Source organism: Chrysochloris asiatica, unplaced genomic scaffold, assembly GCF_000296735.1.
Source record: "Chrysochloris asiatica unplaced genomic scaffold, ChrAsi1.0 scaffold00029, whole genome shotgun sequence".
Classification (NCBI taxonomy): domain Eukaryota; kingdom Metazoa; phylum Chordata; class Mammalia; order Afrosoricida; family Chrysochloridae; genus Chrysochloris; species Chrysochloris asiatica.
This window is the reverse complement of record NW_006408547.1, coordinates 1,116,144-1,134,759: the sequence shown is the minus strand read 5'-3', so window position 1 is coordinate 1,134,759 and position 18,616 is coordinate 1,116,144. Positions and strand designations below refer to the sequence as shown.

The following is an 18,616-nucleotide window of genomic DNA, read 5'->3' as shown; positions in this document are numbered from 1 at the left end:
ACTGTGTGCTGAAGACCTGGGAGGTACGGGGGAAGGATTGCAGGGTATACCCTTTGGTTGACTGATGATGCATGGAGGGGATTGTAACCATGGCAATGAGACAATAGATGATAGAAGGAATGTAAAATTAATGTTCTCTCATGTAAACTATCACATAATTCACAATAAAACATTTAAGAAAAAAAAAAAAAAAGAATAAAAGCCTATTCTAAAAACTGACCAAAGAGGCAAAAGGAGATAATAATATTTTAATATTTTCTAGGAAGGAAGATTCAAAGGTATTTTTAAAGAGGACAATCATGATTTTTATCATGTCCCTATAAAAATTCAAGAGTCCTTGCATGGCAAGGACTGGACTACTAACCACAAGGTTGATGGTTCAGATCCACCAGCCACTCCTTGGAAACCTTATACAGGGTTGCTAAGTGTCAGAACTGACTGGTGTGTACTTTACAACGACATCAAAATTCCAGCGGCTGCACAATTTAACATTACTCCCCACGTTATAAATGTAGCAGAAAGAACAGAGATTATGATGTAAAACAAAAGCATAACCTCTTGTTGAAGTCATACTTCAGGTTTCTTTACATTAATATTTGAAAATACAAACACAAAACTATTAGGCTGTGCTGAAGATTATTTATTGGCATATTCTAGGTTTACTCAATTCTTGATTCTTACGAAAATGTTATGCAAAAATACTTGAGTAACTCCACTTAAAAGAAATTTTCAATGTGCTCTCTAAATTATCAAAGGGAACTGTGGTTGAGCTTTATCTTAGTTAAGATATCAAAATAAAATCAGTGGTGGTAGAATAACAGGGAAAGGCCTCGCTAGCTATATTAGAGAAAGAAAACTTCCAACAATGCGTATGTAATTATTTCTTATTATGCATCCATTTGTAATTATTATTTTTCATTCTTATGTTCACCACCATACTCTTTCTTTGAGAAGAAAAATGTAGGGTGGTAATTTCAATGATATGAATTCCAAAACATTTCCCTCCTTCCACCATAGGAATCTAAAGATGAAACAATTAATCCCTTTAGATGCAAAATCTTATCTGTTGTAAATCTCACATTGCTTTAAAAAATTATCTAGTTACTGTGACAAACCTGTGAAATTGTTACTAAAAATCACTATTTGTACTTTTAACAATTAGAAAAATATACTAATGTCTACAAGAAATAATTGTTGTTGTTAAGTGCCATTGAGTCAGTTCCGAATCACAGCAACCCTGTACAGAGTTTACGAGGAGCAGCTGGTGGACTTGAACTGCCAACCTTGTGATTCATAGTTTAGTGCTGATCCACAGCACCAAACAAGAAATAGTAAGTTAGTAAAAAGGCTTCAGAGTAGCTACTCTTAACCAGTCTCTGTAATTAGCAATATTGTATACATTTTTGTGGAATATTCAGGTTCCTGTGACACTGTTCATGATTCTTTTAAATGGTGTAACTTGGGCTTTAACTTTTAGAGTATCACAGAGTAGATTTCTTTCATGCTGTGACAACTTTTTGGGTTTAGGAATAAATTCATTATTTCTTAATGCTCTGGTAGCGTAGTGGTTACGAATCGGGCTGCGAACCTCAAGGTCAGCAGTTCGAAACTACCAGCTGTTCTTCAGGAGAAAGATGAGGCTTTCTACTCCGGTAAAGATTTACAATCTCAGAAACCCTGTACAGGGTCACTATGGGTCGGAACCGATTCGAAGGCACTTAACAACAACAATACTGATTTATCTAGTCTAACATATCTACTTTTCCATGATAATGCTACTATTGTTGAAAATTTTGTCTTACAAAACTACTTTGCAAAGTTTTATATACAGAGAAGTGGTAGGCCTTAAAACCATAGGCCTTAAAATCATGCCGAACTGAGTTTAATTTTAGATTCTACATTTACATGTTGTATGTTACTTACTATCTCTGAGTAATACTTTGTACCATGCCTAACCACAATGCCAGTACAAAGCAAAGATTCAGTCACTGTAAACCAAAGTAATCAGTTGCTTCATCAAAAAACCATTGGCGGGTTCTATGGAAGAGGTGATGACTCACAGTGACCATAATGAACAACAGAACAAAACACTGCCTTGGTCATGCGCCATCCTCACAACTGTTACGCTTGATCCCAATGCTGCTGCCACTGTACCAATCCATCTCATTGGGGTCTTCCTCTCTGTCACTAACCCTTTACTTTACCAAGCATAATGTCCTTCTCCATGGAATGGTCTCACCTAATAACATGTCCGAAGTATGAGAGATGAAGTCTCACTATCATGGCTTCTAAGGAGCATTCTGGCTGTACTTCTTCCAACACAGATTGGTTTGTTCTTCTGGCAGTCTATGGTACCTTCAATTTTCTTCTCCAACACCACAACTCAAACACATCAATCCTTTCATTGTCTTCCTTTTTCATTGTCCAAATTCCACATGTATATGAGGCTATTAAAAATGCCATGGCTTAGATCAGGGGCACATTAGCTATCTTTGCTCTTTTAACTCTTTAAAGAGGTCTGTGCAGGAGACTTGCCTAATGCAATGTGTCATTTGATTTCTTGACTGCTGCTTGTATAAACGTTAATTGTGGATCCAAGAAAAATTACTATTAAGGTAAGGCACTGCTTAGACTATCAATGTACTTAAGAAGCAGATTACAGTAAAACTTCAGTGGCAGTGACTCAAAACAATTAAAATTATGCTAAAGTCTATATTTTTGTAAAATGAACATTCCCACAGATAAGTGCTACATTGTAACATTAATACTTTTTTTCTATTCAATTCATATAATTTGCTACTCAACCTGACAGATGACTAACGTGTCCATTTATACAGATGCTTTTTAAATGATCATATAGATAGCATGAATGCAAAGAATCACGTAATTTTATCATAAAAATAGAACTTAATTTTTCATTGAAATATAGCTTTCTAGTTAAGATATTTGAGGAAAGTATCTTTCCATAACCAATGCATTAGCAATTTTGGCATCCAGAACAAATTATAAAATTTATAGAAAACCAGGGAAATGACCCCTGAATGCTAAATTACCCCTCATTTCTGACTCTGACTGTTGCCATATAAGAATGCAACCCCTCACACTAAATGATATGGATAGTAGGCATGTAATAAGAATTTTGTATCTAAACGAGTTCTTATTAATCCTCAACTTGTGGTATTTTCTAGCTGAGAGCAAGAAACTGCCACATACCTTATGCTCACCACATCTTATTTAAGTGAAATTACATTATTTTTATACTCATGTGGCAGTAGTGTGCCGTGGAATTGGTTCTGACTCATAGCGACCCTGGCAAAGGCTGCAAATCTTTACATGAGCAGAAAGCCTCATTTTTCTCCCACGGAACGCTGGTAGTTTCGAACTGATAACCTTGAGGTTTGCAGTGTGGCTCCAAACCACCAGGCTGCCAGAGCTCCTTATATTCATAACCTGTCTAAATCTTCTAACAATCTGCTATTTCCTCCCAACAATGCAACTTGGCCACAAGAAGAATAATGTATATATTCATTATTTAACTAAATATCAGCTTCTTTGGGTTCATGATGAAAACACAAAACTTCACATGTTAAAACAGCATCCCTTTATGCTATTTGTTTCTGGCATTCTCAAATAACAGATTTTAAACATATTCACATTACAGTATTAACTTTGAAATAGTATTGTAAAGTTTTTCACTATAGACCAGAATTCAAACTAAAGCAGTCTCGTCATAGATACTGTCCAAGGAAGTTAAAAAATAAAAAAGGATGTCACCATAAGGTAAATTTAGCTTCAAGAAAATTCCTCAAGAGGAAATCTGAAAATACTTGTTTGAGGCTACAGATTACTTGTTTAAAAATGATAGTTATCAATCACAGCCATCAGTCACTTAGAATTATAATTAAAGACGCTATTCTTTATAACAAGGATCCCTGATGGCATGGTGATTGAAATCCACCAGTGTCTCGGTTAGAGACTGAGATCTGCTTCCACACAGTCTTGGAAACCTATGGGTACAATTCTGGCCTATAGGGTCAGTGTGGCTCAGAACTGACTTGACAGCCGTGGTTTGGATTCTTATAACAGAAGCAAATGTATTGCTTTATCAATATCACAAAAAGACAGATGAATCAGGTGTGAGAAAATGGGCTTTTAGAATATGGCTAAGTCTACTATGTATTTCCTAATTAGTCAAAGAGAATAAAGAGTTCCATTTACATTCTGTATCTTAAAGAAGATGAAACAAATATACATCTGCACTAGAATTTAAACATGAGAGTCACAGAACAGATTACAAATAATTTCAAATATTCATATATAATTTTAAGATAATGGGGAAAAAAAAAAAAAGGAAAACTCACAGAAAATGTTGGCCCACTGTTGGAGGCTGTGACGGAATGAATTTCATTGTCCAGTTTAATTGAGAGTTCCCAGTTAGCCACTTGTGGTCTAACAACTGGCATTCTGAAATAGAAAGAAAAAGAATTTTAATCAAGTTATTCTCTGAGCAAATTAATTTTCCTGACATTAATTTAATTGTGTAAGGAAAAACTACCAAATACTGTATTTCATGAAATTTTATTTTACAAGTTCCTAGGGTTGGAAATATTTTTTTCAAATTTAAATGAAAGAGTAAAATGAAATGCGTATTCCAAGACAATAAAAGTATTCTTGGCAACTGAAGTTCCATAGTCTATTCTAAGTACCATCATCATTTTTATAAATTTAATTTGCTTATTTACGACAATCCTTCACAAATTAGTCTCCACTGAAGCAATGATTTATTTTCAAGATTCATTACTGTTCAAGACAAATTTTAAGTTACAATACAATAAACAACTATGTCAAACCTTAACCTTCAGAGACATAAAATGAATATTGATGTCACAAGATTTTTTGCCTAAAGAATTATTTTGGTTTCATTTTTCAATGTGGATGAGACTAACTATATAATAACAAATGAAACTCTGTGCACTCTTCTTGTAAAAAAAATAAGTGACTTAGGAATTCAGTAAACACTAAGTGTTTGGAGCTACATAGGGTAATACAAGGAAAAAGAAGACGTGAAAAAATAAACTTTCAACATGTTTTTTAACTCTGGTTTTAATGATCATTTAAAAAAAAACCTCTTATCTTTAATATTGCTAGTCTTATATAACAGCCCTTTCCTGTGTATAACACGGTCCAGGGAAATAAGTAGCCAGAAACAGGAACATTCTTAGAATACAAACTCTTTCCCATTTAAAAAAAAATTCTTTTTAAAGCATTTATTGTGAATTGAGTGATAGTTTACATGGGAGAACATCAGTTTTGTACTCATCGTATCGTATTTTGTTTCATTGCAGAGATTACAATCCCCTCCATGCACCATCATTCAACAGTATTTGCTTCCATTCCCTGTTTTTTTTGATGTACAGAAAAACACTCAGGGCTACATAACTGTCTTCACTTATAAACTTTTAAATTTCTTATTGTGAATTAAGTGATAGATTTTATGGGAGAACATCAGTTTTACACTCATTGTTTCATTGCAATAATTACAGTCTCCTCCGTGCATTATCATTCAACAGTATTTGCTTCTATTCATTCTTCTTTGGGGGGGGGGGGAATTGTACACAAAACCCTCAGGAATATATATTTAAACCACCAAAGGGCACATTCTGCAAGCCTGCCTCCTGGCTGCCAGCACTCAGTCTTTCTCTTTCCATGAGTCTAGACTCCTCAGCTGCACTCTCTCTCCATGTCAACATCTCTGCCTCCATGTCTACTGTCACTGCTTCTCTGGATAGTGTTCCATGCTCTTCTCCCTTGATGGTTCTAGGGTCTTCTGTTATTGAAATGTAAGCTTAACTACTCCCCCATTTATGTTACAAAACTTATACATTTACAGTTGTGACTATTGTAATTGGTCTTGATAATAATTACTCACTATTGAATCCTAAGACTCTTAGCCCTATCTCCTTTCACCAGATCTGTCTAGACAAGATGAAAACTATTCAGTGGAGAGTCTACCTTCCCCTACACACTCTGAAACTAAACTCCCTCTTGAAAATGTGTTAGCTAGACACTTCGTGTCTTTATAGCTCCCCAATTTTAGGTAGCCAATGTCTAAGATGCCTGTCCCTATCAACGCTTTGTACAGAGGAGATAGTACTGATACTTGATGTGAAGACTCCTTCGCTCTCTGTTGGTATTTAGAGCTACTACCTCCAAGAGCATAGGTCAAGTTCATCAAATTGTAGCCATTTACACTTTATCAAATTTCTCTATCTTCCTCTAGTCAAGTTTTGATCATCTAAAGTCATCAAAGCTAGGTCAAATGGGAACTATCTGCAAGTTTGGGTGTTCTTGTACATCTCTCCTCACTTTATATCAGCTGGACACTTCACTCTCAACTCTACCCCTCCATGGCAAGGTCCTTATTCATGGGCTTAGGAGTCCCCTGGTCTCATCAAACTTCAGACCAACCAGCCCTTCCTCTTCTCTCTTTCATCTCTGGGTCAACAGGAATCTATGAAATGTGGTCAAACTTAGCCCATATCTTCACTGGTGCCTTTCCCCCACTTCCATTTACCAGTTGAAGTTGACCAATGTGTCCCACAATTTTTTAATGTAACAAAATTTCTATGATTTCTAGATTAACGTAATTTAAACATTTTAAATTTATAGTTGTGAAGTAACATTTACTAAGCACTAAATATTAGCATTTATACTATCTTGATGCTAGCATAAAGCATAGTTATGAAAACGATTTTCAGATTGTTTTAATTTAAACTCAAAATCCATTTAAAAAAAAAAAAGTCACAGAAACCATGATTAAATTCATATCACCTTTTGATACAAAAATGCCCCTAAGACTAAGGGCATTTCACAATTTAGGTGAATATTTGTATCTAGCTTGCAGCTTTTTATATATTTTATGAAGATGGAGTATTTTTAAATTCTATCAAAATCAAAGAAAATTTTACACAAAGACATGGAAGGGTCATTCAAGGAAAATTAGAGGGTTTTTTTCCCCGAAGACACAGCTTTACATACACGATCGTTTGAAAAGAGAGAGAAAGAAGGACAAGGGATACCTGAGGTCAATTGGTATAGCATACGGTTACGAATCGGGCTGCGAACCTTAAGGTCAGCAGTTCGAAATTACCAGCTGCTCCGCGGGAGAAAGATGAGGCTTTCTGCTCCCGTAAAGATTTACAGCCTTGGAGACCCTGTACAGGGTCGCTATGGGTCGGAACCAACTCGACAGCACTTAACAACAACAACTCTGCAATGGCATTGCTCCACATCCTACTTGGCTTGTGAACAGTCATCTAAGGTACAACTATTGGTCTCTCCCTGTCTGGAGGAAGAGAAGAGTGATGAAAATCCAAGACATATGGACTAAGGAACCAGCTGAACATCAGTCTCCATACCCTTAGACCAGAAGTAGATGGTGCCTGGTTACCATTAGCAACTGCTCTGAAAGAAATCACAATAGAAGGTCCTGCATAGAGTCAAAGCTAAATGTGGGACAAAATTCAAAAAACAAACAAATAAAACCACCAGGCTTACTTGACAAACAGACACTGGTGCAACCCCTGAGAGTAAGGCCCTTAGTCACCCTTCAGGTCTGAAATGAACTCTCTCCCCATGGCTCAGTTTTCAGTCAAACAACAGATAGATCTATAAGGGGAACAGAAACACTGGAAAGGCCTAACATGAAAACAACCAACCAGTTGAGAATAAAAGGGAAGCATTGCCCAAGGACAAAGTTTAGAAGGTTTAAGAAAGGAGGAGAAATGGAGATAGTAAAGACAGGGAGGAAAAGAGATAAGAGATGTTTCACTGTGGGGATTAAAGTCAAAGAGACGAAACAAAATGTACATGAATTGTTGAAAAGAAAACTGATCTGCTCTATGCACTTTCACCTAATTCACAATAAAAAGAAAAAGCTAAAAGAAAACAGATGGTGGGATGAGATACAGGGCGTGGGGAAGAATGAGAAGAAAACATGTGACAGAGAGAAGGAGATTGCTGCTGTAGCCCAACTCTATTCCTATTTTAGGACCTATATTCCACAGCACATTTGTTTATATGTTTGTCTCCTCATTGGCCTGCAAACTCCTAAAACACCAAAATCTTTCCGGATCCACATTTATATCCCTAGTACCTAGCACTGATATGGTGCTGTAGGATAAGGACTGGATTGTTACCGTAAGGTCAGTAAAGCAAGCCCACCAGTCACTCTCAGAAACCCTATTACAGGGTCAAACGACAGTATCTAGCACAGGTTGGGAGGAAGAGGCTCAGAGGTTCAGAAGAAAAGAATCTGAGGAGCCAAGTACTGTGAAGATGGAGAGGATGTGCTGGCCAGACGATAGAGCATGAGCTATGGAAAGAACATGACTTTCAGTTAGGTGTCCTTGAACGATGTATATATGACTTCATTAGAATATACTTTAACTACTTTCAAACTGAGACTAACATTCTGACTCAGGGTTACAGAAATAACCTCATATCTAGATTACATGGCACCCTGAAATGCATAATCTTTGCTAACTTTAATAACTATGTCATATCTGTGTTCAAAATCATTCAATAGTTCTCTAGTTCCTACCAAGTTAAATTCTAATCAACCTAGCCAGTATTCAAGTCCCTTGACTAAGAGGCTTCATACTTTCTATGCACCTTTATTTAGCTTCTGACTTGTCAATCTGATAAAACTTAACACTTAACTTGCTTCACAAACCAAGGCACTCTAATATGAGGAGGAAGACTAAGTACAATCTCTACAAGCTCAGGCTCTGGGAACTCATAAAAGGTGGTACAAAATTCAGCTCTACCATTTATTGATTTTGACCTTGAGGAAATTTTTAAAACCTGCTTCCTTATGAATAAAATTAAAATAGCATCTGCATTATAGGGGATTCCTGGTGTGGTGCTATGGGATCAGTACCAAAAGGCTGGCAGTTCAAACCCACAAGACGCTCTTTGAAAACCCTGGACAGGGTCACTATGAGTCAGAACTGACTCCACGGCACTTAACAACAGCTGAGAATTAAAAGACTTTGTCACTGAGTTGATTCTGACTCACGTTCACCCAAGAAGACACACAGTAAAAATACCACACACAGGTTTTAACAACTTTCTTTTTTTTAAATTGAGGATCAACTAATGCCTATAAACATTAACTTTAATTATTATTCCCACATCTAGGTCTATATCCTGGTGTGGCTCTGTAGACTAATCAATGGCCTGCTAATAGCAAGGTCAGGGTTCAAACTCAATGTGGGTCCTTGGAAACCCTATACAGTGTCACTGAGTCAGAACCGACTCGACAGCACTTAACAGCAGATCTATATCCTATTTTCCTTCAAACTGAAAGTCATTCGTTTAAAGAAACTTTGGATCCCATCTCCCCTCTGCTTCTCAAACTAACAGACCCTTCAAAGGGCACATTTTCTCCCTCCGAAACTGTTCCCAAGTTACCATAGTACAAATTCCAGCCATCTCCCTTCCATTTCACCTACGTCCTATGCCATATTACTTTTCAAACTGTCACAGCCTGACTGAGCTATTTCTTTGAAGTCAATGTTGAGATCATATTTAGTGAGGTCACAGTCTCTTTCTATAGAGCAGTTGAGAAGTTGTTAATGCTGACATTTTGTTCAAACCCAGAATTCATTTCCCACAGAAAAGCAGTGTTACAAATGATGATGACAGCTAAGTGCCAATCTTTATAACCTGAAAACTCACTGAATCCTTGTGAACTGAAATATCCATGCCTGTAAAATGTGGATCCGTGCAGACTTGGGAGGAGGTAGGAAGGTACTGTTTCCTTTGAGCCCATAATTCCTGATCTGACACTTCTCTAACAATTTCTTTTCAAGTAATAAATTAATCAATAACAGAAAAAAGGTTTCACTGAGACAACAAAATCCTGAGATTCCCAGAAAAGGCAAAGTGTGGACTCTTTTTTATGAGCTCACTCTTTTTAAAGAATAAGTATTTACTAAGACTCACATAAAGGCTTATTGACAAGATCAAAAGTTTTACATTTAACAAATCATACACTTTGTTTTATCTCAATGACTGCAATTCCCTCCATGCAACAAGAGTTACTTCCCTTCCTTTCTATAGTTCCTATTTCCATTCCACTCACCTTTCCATCCTTCTCAACTTTGTCCATAGGTAAATGTTGCCCTTTTGATTTTGAACGAATGACCATTCCAAGGTGAGCACACCTTACTAGTGTTGTCACCACCATATATACTTGTCTACTTTCCAGTTTCTTTCCAGACCTGAAGGGTGGTCAAGGGCCAAATCCTCGGGTTTCTCCAGTCTCTCTCTGAACTCTTCTACAAAGTTAAGATTCCTTCCAGTTTTATACTTGTAAAAGTTTGAAATCACTTTCCTCTTTTTTTATAAAAGGAATGAGATTGGGCATCTAGGTCAGTTAATTAGTAAATATAGACTCATTTCATAATATAAATAAACTAGAAAGATAATAATAGAAATTAACCTGAAAGCAAATATGCTCTATTTCTATAGAATCATTGAAAATACACTAACAGTAATTACTTTGAATTACTATTTGAATTTGCATTTTAGATACAGAAAAGAATTACATTATTCATTAAATCCAAAACAGATTTTAAGAACAACTCAAAAAAGGGGGCGTGAGATGGGCTTGTATTCCATTCAATCACTATTGTAAAGATACAGTAAAGAAAACAGTTTCCTTTACTAAGGTTGCCATCTAATCAAAAGTTTAATCTGTATGAGTTATTACTAACCTGCACAGTTAATATCAATTAAGCTACTACTTCACAAGACAACCACCTCCCAAAAAAAATTCACACACAAACAATGCAAGTAATTTACAAATAGCTATCCACACAACAAATCAAACAATAGGTCTTACACAGGACAGCCTCATTTACTTATCATCAGCTACTGTGCTGTGGGTTAATGCGAACGACTGCAAAGTCAGTTTGAACTGCAAGGTTGGTGGTTCAAGCTCACCAGGTGCTCCTTGAAAACCCTATACAGGGTCACAATGGGTCAGAACCAACTCAACAGCACGGTACTTAACAACAACAACAACAAACTCAGGATGAAGGTACTCAATAAAACCACATTGTCCTCAGTTTTATGTGGAAACCTGTAAGCTGGTTTTCACTAACGTTAATGCAAACACATTTAACTTAATGGATTACTGCATGCAAATATTACAATACTAGCTTAAATGCATTGCCTTTAAAATGACATATTTTTAAGTAGACTTTGTATAAACTTACAGATAACAGCATCTTCATTAAGGAACATTGCAAGCATTTGAAAACCATTACCATCGCACACTCAGAAAAGTTGTTTTATCAATTGTGCTATCACAAACTGAGAAGTAAAATACTGAGTTTAAACAATGTTGTTGTAGTTGTTAAGTACTGTCGAGTCAGTTTCGACCTATAACAACCCTGTGTAGGGTATCCAAGGAGAAGCTGGTGAGCTTGAACAGCCAACCTTGTGATTCAAAACAGAATGTTAATAGTCAAAAAATCCTTATGAAATCCATCACTGTAACTTTCACAGAGGGGGGTGACCCATTCTTCTGAACCAAGTGCACTTCCAGGGCTGTGAAAAGGCATGTTATGCAAGCACATTCAGTGGGGGCAGACAGAAGCAGCGACATGAAGACTACAAAGGAGCCCTCCCATGGCTCATTAATAAGTCGAGGAAATGATCAGAAAAAAGAAAGAGAGATGTTTAGACAGATGGTCCACTTAAAATGCCTGACACAGGACAAAAGCAATTTTAATGAAACTTTAGATCTGGCACATGAATTGTTTCTTATTCTCCCCAGAAGAGAGGGCAAAAAAAAAAAAAAAGCAAAACAAAAAAACTCCAAGGAAAGCAAAACTTGAACAATTCACTGAAAATCCATTTTTAGCAAGTTGGGATGTGGCTGTTGTTGTTAAGTGCCATTGAGTCGGTTCCGACTCATAGCAACCTTGTATAGGCTTTCCAAGGAGCAGCTGGTGAGCTTGAGCCACCAACCTTGCAGCTCAAATAGATATGCAGTCTGGTGCATTAACCCACAGTGCCACACCAGGACTCCAGGGTGATTTATTACCTGGGTAATAAGTTAATATAAATTTTTTTGTTGAACCATCAGCCTTCAAAAGGCATGGAATGGACAGAACAAAACAAAAATCTGCACCTTATTATTATGTGAGAACTTATAACATACCAACAATTAAGGTCATTAGTGCAAAAGATAAAAGCAGTATTTTTAGTGAACTTCATTGTAGGTAGAAATTATCACAGAGGAGAAATAAACTTCTGCCTATATGCAATTACAAATGTGTATGTGTGGTTCTGCAGGATAAGCACTGGACTGCAAACCACAAGGTCAGCAGTTCAAACCCACCAACTGCTCCTCAGGAACACTATACAGGGCCACTGTGAGTCAGAACCAACTTGGTGCCACTTAAAAACAACAACAATGTTGTAACATATGAGATTGTGTGAAAGAGTGTATTATACAATTGTGCTTAGCAATGGTTAGGCATCATCCCCAACTTTGGGACTATCAGCAATACAAATAATTACACAAATGATATCTGAATCTAGAAATGAATATATAAAGTTATGTGCAAGCAGACACTAGGAGCATCAAGAGGGAGGAACATGAGAAGAGCGAGGGATCCTAACCAGAAAAAACACCAGCAACAACAGAGATGGTGGCAGAGGGGACGGCATACAGAGACAGAGCAGTAAAGGACTATAGGCCCATGGACTGAGACACGCAGTGTGCCTGTGGACAGGAAGCTGGCTTGCAAAATGTGCCCTTTGAATTCTTAAATGAATATATATTTTCAATGTGGTATATACACATTAAAAAAAAAGAAAAGGTGACAGACGTAAATACTGTTGGCTAAGGGTGCATGGAGGGGATTGTAATCATTTCAATGACTTGCTGAATGTAAAACTGATGACCTGCTATGTAAGTCTTTACTCACTCAATACACAATAAAAACGTTAAAAAAAAATATGTGTAACCATAGTCCTGGTGTGGCGCTGTGTGTTAATGGGCTGGACTGAAAGTTGGTTTGACGACAAGGTCTGTGGTCCAACCTCACCCGCCACTCCTCAGAAACCCTATACAGGGTAGCTATGATTCAAAACGGACTCAATAGCGCTTGACAACAATAACATATATTTTAATGTCATTCCTATCTGTTACAGATTGAATTCTTCTCCCAGAAAGATTTGTTAAAGTCTTAACCCTGTTTGAAAACAGAAGTTTTCTTCTTACATGTTAATGAGCTCATACAAGATTTGAGTAGTTCATAAACCGAATTCCTTCTTTGGTTGGCAAGTGCTGTTGAGTCTGTTCCGATTCAGAGTGACCCTGTCTAGGGTTACTGAGGAGCAGCTGCTGGACATTCAGAGAAGAGACCAAGTGAGAAATCATCTACACGCCAAGGAGCATTCTGCACTACAGATAAGGAAGTTGTTGTTGTTGTTGTGAAGTGCCCTTGAATCAGTTCCAACCCACAGTGACCCTGTAAAGGGTTTTCAAGGAGCAGCCGGTGATCTTGAACTGCTAACCTTGCAGTTCAAACGGCTTTGCAGTCTGGCGCATTGCCCACAGCGCCGCACCAGTAGCCTCCCTTAAAGCCAATGCTCTGATTTGGACTTCAGCCTCCAAAGTTCTGAGATGTTAAAATGTTTGTTCTTTGAAGATATCCATTTGGGGTACTTGTGTAATGGCAGCACTACGTGGTGTGGCAAGAGTTCTGGTGTGGCGCTGTGGGTTAGTGTACTGACAGCAAAGTTGGTTTCAGCCATACGTCAGTGGTTCAAGCTCAATAGCTGTTTCTCGGAAACCTTACACAAGGTTGTCATGGGTTGGAACCGACTCAATGGTACTTAACAACAACAAGAAGTAACTCAGATACTACTCCGTTTACTTCTTCCACCAGTACAGACTGAAGATCTCAATTTCAACTTTGGTCATGATTAGTCATGTGTGGAGTGCTGGTGTGGTGCTATAGGGTAAGCACTGGATAGCAAGGTAGTTCACACCACAAGGTCAGCAGTTCAAATTCACCAGCAGCTCCTCGAAACCCTATTCAGGGTTGCTAGGAATCAGAACCACCTTGACAGCATTTTATAACAACAGTCATACACGGTAAAGCGTCAGCAAAAAAGAGCAAGACACTCAATAGGATGGATTGACAGTGGATGCAACAGCAGGCTAAACCACAGCACTGACTGTGAGGAAGGTACAAGTGCTGACGGTGCTTTGTTCCACTCTACAGAGGCTGGCTGTGAGCTGGAACCAACTAAACAGTACCTAACAGCAGTTACAACAATAGTTCACACCAGGATATAGTACAGCAGTCAGACCTGCAGCCCACAGTAACTGACTGGCCAAATGGGAATCTTGGCAGCAATATTTACTAGGGGTACAATCTTTAAACAGTGTTCATTCTGCCTTAGAACCCTTACCAGTAAAACAAAGATTCTAAAAAGAATGCATAGTGGAGTCCTGGTGTGACACTACAAGGCAAGCACTGGACAGCTAACCACAAGGTCAGCAGTTCAAATCTACGAGTTGCTCCTAGTAAACTCTATACAGGGTTGCTATGAATTGCCAACATTTAAAAATGACATTATTAAGAGATATTAAAAGTGTACAAAACTTAGACTAGTACTTGGCACATAAATGTTACTTATTATAATTGTCTGGGTAAAAAGACTGTAGAAAAGCATCATATCATCAATGAAAACAAGGCCAAGGGCAGATTGTGGAACACACAATCAATTGCTCATATGCAAACTCAGACTGAAGCTAAAGAAAATGAAAACAAGTTCACAAGAGCCAAAATGTGACCTTGAATATATCCCACCTGGGATGACATCAAGAACATCATACAGAATAAAGCAAAAAGTCAATAAGAAGACAAGAAAGAAGGAAAAGACCAAAATGGATGTCAGAAGAGACTCTGAAACTTGCTCTCATGTGTAGAGATGCTAAAGAAAACGGAAGAAATAAGGAGGTACAAGAGATGAACAGAAAATTTCAAAGAAGACAAAGTCAAATATTACAACAAAATGTTCAAAGATCTAGAGTCAGAAAACCAAAAGGGAAGAACACACTCAGCATTTCTCAAGCTGGGGGAACTGAAGAAAAATTTCAAACCTCGACTTTCGTTATTGAAGGATTCGCTGGGCAAACTATTTAATGATGCAGAAAGCATCAAAAGAAGATGGAAGGAATACACAGTCACTGTACAAAAAGGAAATGTTTGATGATCAATCGTTTCAAGAGGTAGTAATATATGATAAAGAGCCAATGATAGAGAAGGAAGAAATCCAAGGTGCATTGAAGGAACTGGCAAAGAACAAGGCACCAGGAATGGATGAAATAAAAAGGAACTCTTTCAAGTAAGTAACACAGCACTGGACACACTCACTCATCTCTGCCAAGAAATTTGGAAGACAACTATCTGGCCATCTGATTGGAAGAGATCCATATTTTTGCCCATTCCAAAGAGAGGTGACTCAACAGGATGCAGAAATCATCAGATAATTAATATCTTTGATATCTCATGTGAGTACAATTTTACTAAAGGTAATATAAAAATGGTTGCAAGCATACATTGGCAGAGAACTTCCAGATGTTCAAGCCCAATTCAGAAGAGGATGTGGAATGAGGGTTATCATTGCTGATGTCCAATGGATCTTGGCTGAAAGCAGAAAATACCAGAAAGATGTTTACCCATGCTTTATTGACTATGCAGAGACTTTCAATTGTGTAGCTCATGACAAGCTATAGACAACACTGATAAGTATGAGTATTCTGGAACACTTAATTGTGCTCATGAGGAATCTATACATGGACCAAGGGAAGTTGTTCGAACAGAACATGGGATCTCTGAATGGTTTAAAATTAAGAAAAGTGTGCGACAGGGTTATATTCTTTCACCATACTTATTCAACCTGTATAATGAGCAAATAATCCAAGAAGCTGAGTTATATGAGTTATATGAAGAAAAACATGGCATCAGGATTGGACAAGACTCATTAACAACCTTTGATACTTAGATGATACAACCTTGCTTGCTGAAAAGTGAAGAGGACTTAAAATACTTTGTTATGAAGATCAAAGAGCACAGCCTTCGGTATGGATTGCATCTCAGTGTAAAGAAAACAAAAACCCTCAGCACTAGACCAATAAACAGCATTCTTATCAATGGAGAAAGACTGAAGCTGTCAAGGACTTCATTCTTCTTGGATCAACTATCAATACTCAAGGCAACAGAAGTCAAGAAATCAAACAATGTATTGCATTAGGCAAATCTGCTGCATAAGACCTTTTTAAAGTTTTGAAGAGCAAAGACGTCAGCTTGAGGAATAAGGTGCGCCTGACCCAAGCCATGGTATTTTCAATAACTTCATATGGATGTGAAAGCTGGACAGTGAATAAGGAAGACCTAAGATGAGTTGGTGCTTTTGAGTAATGGAGTGGAGGAGAATATTCAAAGTGTCATGGGCTGCCAAAAGAACCAACAGATCTGTGTTAGAAGAAGTGCAGCCAAAGCGCTCCTTGGAAGCCAGGATGGCCAAACTTTGTCTCTCATACTTCAGACATATTGTAAGGAAGGACAAGTTGCTGGAGAAGGATCATGTTTGGTAAGGTGGAGGGTCATAGAAAAAGAGGAAGACCCCAGCAAGATGGATTAGCAGAGTGGCAGCATCAGTGGGCTCAAATGTGGCATCAATTGTGAGGTTAGCAATGAGCAGGGCAGTGTTTCAATCTGCTGTGCATAGGATCACTATGAGTTGATAAAGACTCGATGGCACGTGACAATAACAATATAACTGTCATTATTACCATCATTTGACTGGTCAGCAGTATCTGAAATCCCAATCTAGAATTGAAGCAACTGTTATTAAAAAATAATAACCCAAAATACACTGAAATGCAATGCTCTTTTCTAGTAAGTTCTCCTCCACCCCCTCATGCAATAGCCAGTGATAGATAAGATTTGCTTGTTTTAAAGTACAGCATAAATAAACTCAAAAAGTATGAACATTTTTGTGTCGAATTTGTTTTGTTCAATATAATGTGCTAAAGGTTCATTGTGTTTTTGAGTGGTTAATTTTTTTTATTGCTGAGTAGTTTCCCATTGTACAAACTACTATTAAAATTAGCTCCTACTTCTAATTACTGCTGCTATTGTTATTAAGTTCCATCAAGTCAGTTTTGACTCATAGCGACCCTGTATAGGGATTCTGAGGAGCGACTGGTAAGCTTGACCCGGCGACCTTGCGGTTCAAACTGACCTTACAGTCTAGCACATTAACCCACAGATCACACCAAGACTCCATACTTCTGATTGTTGTTGTTGTTATGTGCTGTGGAGTCGGTTCCAACTCACAGAGACCCTGTACAGAGTTTCAGAGGCGATAAATCTTGACAGGAGCAGAAAGCCTCATCTCTCTCCAGTGGAACAGCTGGTAGTTTCGAACTGCTGACCTTGAGTTGGCAGCCTGATTCAGAACCACTATGCTACCAGAGCTCATTATACTTCTGATTAGGTGTTTTCAAATTAGTGATACTATGAATAAAGTTGTTGTAAATATTCATGTACAAGTGCTTGTTGAAGACACATGCTTTCATTTGTAAAACTCTAAAAGTGAAAATACTGGGTAAACATGTTTAATTTAATGAAATCTACCAAGTTGTATTCCAAGGTATTATATCATTTTTAAACTCCCACCAGAAATAGTGACATATTCTAAGACAAAAATATTGAACATGCAAGAATGATTAAAAGAAGACTGAAGGAATACAGAGACATTGTATGAAACAAAATTGGTTGATGTTCAACCATTTCTAGAGGTAGAATGCGATCCAGAACCTATAGTACTGAATTACTGAGAAGGTTTCAAAAAGTTTGCCATGATTTTATGATTTTTTAAAATTCATTGTGTCCATGAACTTTCTGAGGCCCCCTTGTTTGAACTGGACTCCTGGTAGCAATACTTTTGGACTTATCTTAGTATCTGCAGTATTTTAACTATCAGAAACCTCTGACATCACTACTGGTAAAGGCTATTCTTGCTACTACACTGAGAGCAGTCATATAAACAAACCTTGCAATTAAGAGAGCTACTGGAAAAGGAGACCCAATCAACTTAGGAAAACAGCTAAAATTATGTGTCATTTTAATTCCTAAACTTTGAAAATTTATTGTCCCATTATAAAAAAAAAAAATCCTCCTTTTGAGGCAAGGGAAATTGGATGGTCCCTGGCTAACATTACAGAAAATTTTGATAAAAATATTGTACAGAAAAGTCCAGATCAAAAGTGATTACGTGGAATAGAATTTCAAATTCTCATGGAATCCAGTTTTCTTTGGAGACAGTGAGGCTGGCTAACTCCCCTGAAACTGTTTCTCTGAGACAGTCTTTTAAAACTTAAACCAAAACTATCTCCTGGAATCATCTTTGACCCACTGCCATTGTTGACTCTGCCTCAGAGTGACCCTATAGGATAGAGTAGGTTTCCAAGGACCGTCTCAGATGGTCTTATCTTTCTCCCATTGAGCAGCTG

The 18,616-nt window shown here is 37.5% G+C and overlaps 1 protein-coding gene across 1 annotated transcript in view; it reads right to left on the bottom strand.

Moving 5' to 3' along the window:
• PCCA (propionyl CoA carboxylase, alpha polypeptide) overlaps nucleotides 1-18,616 on the bottom strand; it is a 605,786-nt gene that overhangs the window by 187,454 nt on the left and 399,716 nt on the right. Inside the window, exons 19-20 of the mRNA XM_006846664.1 lie at nucleotides 8,156-8,161; nucleotides 4,358-4,464 (exon numbers count right to left, since the gene is read on the bottom strand). Coding sequence (XP_006846727.1) covers nucleotides 4,358-4,464; nucleotides 8,156-8,161 — 113 coding nt within the window. The remainder of the gene's footprint in view (nucleotides 1-4,357; nucleotides 4,465-8,155; nucleotides 8,162-18,616) is intronic.